This window comes from Berghia stephanieae, chromosome 6 (genome assembly GCF_034508935.2).
Source record: "Berghia stephanieae isolate SIO BIC M18660-M18661 chromosome 6, UCSD_Bste_1.3, whole genome shotgun sequence".
NCBI lineage: Eukaryota > Metazoa > Mollusca > Gastropoda > Nudibranchia > Aeolidiidae > Berghia > Berghia stephanieae.
Genome location: NC_088365.1, coordinates 14,144,641 through 14,150,640, shown reverse-complemented (window position 1 = coordinate 14,150,640; position 6,000 = coordinate 14,144,641). Strand labels below are relative to the sequence as shown.

The 6,000-nt window shown below is 37.9% G+C and overlaps 1 protein-coding gene across 4 annotated transcripts in view; it reads right to left on the bottom strand.

The window, feature by feature from the left end:
- LOC144974526 (sugar phosphate exchanger 3-like) overlaps positions 1–6,000 on the bottom strand; it is a 49,825-nt gene that overhangs the window by 29,264 nt on the left and 14,561 nt on the right. For all 4 annotated transcript variants that reach the window (XM_078917465.1, XM_078917463.1, XM_078917466.1 and 1 more), the window contains exons 4-7: positions 5,145–5,237; positions 4,019–4,050; positions 1,414–1,465; positions 552–697 (exon numbers count right to left, since the gene is read on the bottom strand). In XM_078917465.1, the coding sequence (XP_078773591.1) occupies positions 552–697; positions 1,414–1,465; positions 4,019–4,050; positions 5,145–5,237 (323 nt within the window). The remainder of the gene's footprint in view (positions 1–551; positions 698–1,413; positions 1,466–4,018; positions 4,051–5,144; positions 5,238–6,000) is intronic.

Here is a 6,000-nt window from a genome sequence, read left to right as displayed (position 1 = left end):
GTTCAGGCCCCATTGTGCTGACGCACCTCACTTTTTCCTTGAGTAAGATACTAAAACCAATGACTCATTTTGCAGCCCAGTATTGCCAATAATGATTGCAGGAACGTAAGCCATTTCTCAAGTTAAACCCGAAACAAAAAGTTCCTCTGAGAATGAAAAATAGGGGATTTTACTTGTGTACCTATTTACATGTATTTACGTACGGCTATGTGGTCTAGTGGTATGACATTCGCTCTCGGATCGGAAAGTCCTGGGTTTGAGCCTCGTTCGGCGCATAGTTGAGTCCTTGGAAGAGTCTCTTTACTCACATTCTCTTACAATACTCAGGTGTAAAATGAGTATCTGGCCTTTAACAGCATTGTCTCTGTCTGGGGAAAAAAACGGTTATATTGTCTAACAAGCGTCATGTCTCGTTCTATATGTTACGTGTTGCTGTTGGCCAGGGACCCTTTGTAAAAGCGCTTTGAGCATGAGAAAATTTTGCGCTATATAAAAGCTCAATTTTTTTAATAATAAAAAAAAAAATATTTTGAAAACTTTCGTCATCATACCTTCCGTGTCCGAACCAGTTCCCCATACACGCCACGACCACCGGCCACCCTGTGGACTGGGCCAACCCATTGACGATCCAAATGATCATGTAGAAATATTTGTTGTAGAATCCACACCACTCGCACACGCAGCCGAAGATGAAAATCTGGAAGTTGGGAAGGAAGAATAAACCAGTGTTTATGGTAACACAGGGGGGTGTCCCATTAGCTCAGTCGGTAGAGCACTCGCTTCACAAGTAAAGGGGCCGAGATCGATCCCGGGTGCAGTCCAGATTTTTTCTGACCACCCACCAGTGATTGGGTAGCTGGGTCTGATAGATCTGGCAAAAAGTACTCTGCGATTGACTAGTGTCCTATCCTAGGATAGCAAGCAATTGCTATTGTCAGTTTCAATAAACTCCAGCCCCACGGGCCTATGGCTCTGTAGGACTACTTGATTTTCTACTATGTAATCACAAGCACAAACAAACACAATAACAACATTCGACCTTGAGCGGTCACAGTCAGTCGGTCCCTCATTCAAGCCTGAGCCATTTCTGAGTATTCAGTAAATTCAGAAGATGTATGGATTTTGTTTTATGGGGTTTTTTTTTTGTCTTTTTAAAATCGTACTGGAATCAAATGTTTCTTCGTGGAATGCCAAGGCGACAGTATCTTATGATGTCATGGCGGAAGGGGGTAAGAAGAAGAAGAAGAAGAAGAAGAAGAAGAAGAAGAAGAAGAAGAAGAAGAAGAAGAAGAAGAAGAAGAAGAAGAAGAAGAAGAAGAAGAAGAAGAAGAAGAAGAAGGAGAAGAATTATAATGGTAATAATAATGATAATAACAACAATAATTATAACAAAAATAATAGTAAAATACGCACCACGACAGATGTCAATCCCATCCCCGATGTCAGCAACAGCCTCATGTTAACCCTGGGGAAAAAAAAAACTTGAAAACTTGAGCTTTTATATAGCGCAATATCCACTAAACGTGCTCAAAGCGCTTTACAAGGGGTCCCTGGCCAACAGCAACACATAACATGTAGGACGAGACATGACACCTTTCAGGCGATATTACAAATTTTTGGGACAGAGACAACCCTTTTAAAGGCCAGGTGCTCATTTTACACCTGAGTACGGTGAGAGAATGTGAGTAAAGAGCCTTCTCCAAGGACTCAACTATGCGATCCGAAAGCGAGTGTCATACCACTAGACCACATAGCCGCACAAATAGGATATTTAAAAAATAAATAAATAAAACAATGAAAACCAGCAATGGGAAATCAATAATCAATCAAGACCTAAACATTTGTTTGTTTTTTAACACCACTTGCTTGAATGTCAACCTCTTGAAGACCTGAGATGCACATTCCTCCCACCAAATCCAAGCATCAGTAACACACTTTATATTCACCTGGAACAACTACAAAAGACGTCTAACTTCTACGTCATGGCACAAGACCAAAGGGCTAGAGCTCAGGTGGTCGCTGGTTCGGATAAGTAAGTTTGTTTTTTAATGTTTTTCAGAGTTTTTAGGGCGCTTTTAACACACTTAGGTCATTTCCGTGCCGGTAAAAAAAGGGAAGAAAATTGGAAGTAAAAAAATTATAGGTGTACATACAACTAAAGCATACGTGAAAAACTAAGATAAAGGGGAATTGGTTCAAATAGCAAACAGATGTAGATTCCCAAAGCAAGTACTATCAATGTTCTTGGTTTGAGACCACATAAAAAAGTCTCATCCAGACACAAGCACTACTAAAGATCAACTATATCTAATTTTCTAATACGATATATGTCCATGTACTCGTTTATGACTTAATAAAACATTTAAAAAAAAAAATAGTTGAGCTTTTATATAGCGCAATATCCACTAAACATGCTCAAAGCGCTTTACAAAGGGTCTCTTACCAACAGCAAACACGTAAAATGTAGGACAAGACATCTGTTAGACGATATTGCAATTTAATTCATAAGAGAGACAATGCTGTTAAATGCCAAGAACTCATTTTACACCTGAGTACGGTGAGAGAACGTGAGTAAAGAAACTTTTCCAAGGACTCAACTATGCGCCACTCAGAGCAGGACTTGAACACAGGACCTTACAATCTGAAGGTGAGGGTCATACCATTAGACCACCATAGCCACACAACATACCTCGATCCATCTGCCCAAATATTTTACAGTTTTCACAATGAGAGCCGTAAGATTGATTTAAAAGCAAATCAAAACTCCAATGTTGTTATGCTTTTTTAAAAAGTAAAATGTAAATAAAACACAACTATGTGATTGAGGTACAACGCTCGCCTTTGGATGTTTACATTCCAAGATTTTTATAGATAGTTCGAAGATTACGTCACTCAGGTCTTTGTTATTGTTTTTTTCCATCCGCGTTTATGAGAGTAATGCTCACTGAACTGTATTAACCCAACTATAAACGTTCATGGATACACACAAATTTGTGTGTTGGTCCGTTATACTTCTATATGACAATGTTATGAGCTTCTTAGCCAAGCGCATCCTATCTATTCTGAGAGGACCAGCTGAATATAATTGCTTTGTCATCCATCTCTTTTTTAGAGTTATATGTATTTATGTTTAATTTTCATTGTATTTTATTGTTGTCCGAAGAAGGGTTTTGAGCCTTTGGTATTTTGTTTTTTTTTTAAAGATGTCATATTCATTGTTGTTTAATAACAAAAAAAGAAAACTATTTTGACTCATCTTATTATCCTGCAGATCTGCCTATTTGGAATCGGGGAAAATTCGTAGTTTTCAGGGGAAATAACACAGGAAACTTTTCAGGGGAAATAACACAGGAAACTTTTCAGGGGAAATAACACAGGAAACTTTTCAGGGGAAATAACACAGGAAACTTTTCAGGGGAAATAACACAGGAAACTTTTCAGGGGAAATAACACAGGAAACGTGTGGCTATGTGATCTTGTGGTATGGCACTCGCTTTCGGATCGGAAGGTCCTGGGGTTCGAGCCTTGCTCAGCGCATAGTTGAGTCCTTGTAAAAGACTCTTTACTCACATTCACTCACCGTACTCGGGTGTAAAATGAGTACCTGGCCATTAACAGCGTTGTCTCTATCTGAAAAAAAAATTTGTAATTTCACCTAACGTCATGTCACATTCTACTTGTTACGTGTCGCTGTTGGTCAGGGACCATTTGTAAAGCACAATTAGTGGATATTGTGCTATATAAAAGCTCAAAAGCTAAACATTATAATCACCTTTAAAAAATCACCAATTTGTTTCTGATACATAAAAACGATGATTTAAACTCTATTTTATACTAGCCCTGGAATCAGAACATTGTTTTAAAGATGATTATTGAATCAGAAATCTTTGTATTGTTCTCCTGTTAGAACCAAAAAATTCGTATAAATTACGAAATTTTCATAGAAGTAGGCAGCTCTGTATCTTGTCTTTTACAAAAAAGAAAAAAAAAACAAAAACAAAACAATTCCAAACCTTACCTGTCACCGACATAGCCATTGATAAAAAGTCCCTGAAAATAAAATAAAATAAAAAAAGGAAAAAAATGTTAATAGTCATCAGCAACCTTTCATGAATTAATGACATGGGTCAAAGTTGGGAAAAAAAACATGAAAAGCCTGCCAGGACAGAGCCGGCAAAACAACAAAAAACCTGCAAGACAAAAACCAGTCCATTGGTCAAACTCAGGGGTCCATTTGATGAAACTCAGGGGGTCCATTTGGTCAAACTCAGGGGTCCACTGGTCAAACTCAGGGGTCCATTTGGTCAAACTCAGGGGTCCATTTGGTCAAATTCAGGGGTTCACTGGTCAAACTCAGGGGTCCATTTGGTCAAACTCAGGGGTCCATTTAGTCAAACTCAGGGGTCCACTGGTCAAACTCAGGGGTCCATTTGGTCAAACTCAAACCAAATGCAAAAATAACATAACATCATAGTAACATTATGTAATTTATCACTACTAGTACAGTGTCTGCAAGGCAGGGTTTGATCTGATACTGAATAAGGCAACATCAAATCTTTCCACGATCACCAATTACAACTACTGCAAAACAGTGCAGCAAGATTAGTTTTCGGCAAACGAAAATTTGATCATGCAACCCCCTTGTTGGCCTCTCTCCATTGGTTGCCCATTGAAAAGCGCACATATTACAAAGCAGCGTGTCTTGTTTATAAGTGTTTGACTGGTATAGCACCGGCGTATCCCACAGATCACGTGATCATGTGTAAATTTGAAAATTACACTTTAAGATCATGTAATGACCAAACGAAAATTTCGGAAAAAAGATCAAGAACAAAATTTGGTGATAGATCGTTTGCTTGTTTCGGCCCCAAGATTTGGAATGAACTACCACGTGATCTGAGGGAGTTTTAGTCTTTACCTGCCTTTAAAAAGAATCTCAAGACACATCTTTACTGTATTTGCTTTTATTGACACTATGAATCCTTGATTTGGCTATGAATTCTTTTTTTTTATTTTTTCTAATAATTTATATTGTAAAGTACCCAGAGCTTGTGTTTTACAGGAGAATGAGCGCTGTATAAATGTGTATTATTATTATTATTATTATTATTATTATTATTATTATTATTATTATTATTACTTACGGCAGCATAAGCCAGCATGAACGCTGTGTCCAAGTAACCCTGGAATTTCTCCGCCTCGTCAGTATCTTCAAACAAATGGTGCTTGTTCCAGATCTAGAAATATGAAGATAGAGAAGTATACTCCATCAGTGCTGATGGTCACAAAAAGGGAAAAAGGAGGAAAATTATGAATGGGTTTCTTTATTCCACATGTTTACTTCAACAACCCCCACTTTTAGAGCCATTGAGATGATAAACTACTCCAGCTATCTTCTGGATAGTGGGGAAACTGCACCAGTTTGTTCCACTACACATCAAATCTCTCAAAGCCAGAAAATTTGATTGAGGAAAATGCCTTTTTTTAAAAGGAAGAAATTCCTCCTCTGACACAAAAATCGCAGATTTCCGCGGATCCGAGGAAAACAATCAGCACTGATACTTATAGCATTATACCTTAGGGCAAACACATTCACATATTCATTAAACACGCTGTGATCATTTCATTATTTTATTTATTTTTTTTTACACGCTTCCAAGACCCTCAAAAATTTTGTATTGTTTTTAGTTTCTATCAACTCCTGAAAGAATTAATTCCATAAACGAACGGCAGCGGGAAAGACAGAGTGTAGACGGGTGTCTGGTCTTGTTGTTTAAATGGACAGTTTGTCGACGTGTCCTCTTGTTTGTCTGGGTTTGTTTGTTTTTTGGTCTAACGTAGTTGCAGAGTTTAATGCTAGTGTGGCCTGTATTGTATTATACTAACGAAAGACTGAAAATGGAGAGGCTTCGTATGGGAACAAAACAGACTATGGACGTTTCGGGTACAACAATTAATTTATTAATTCTATTAATTTTTTGGAAGGTACATATCTTGTTT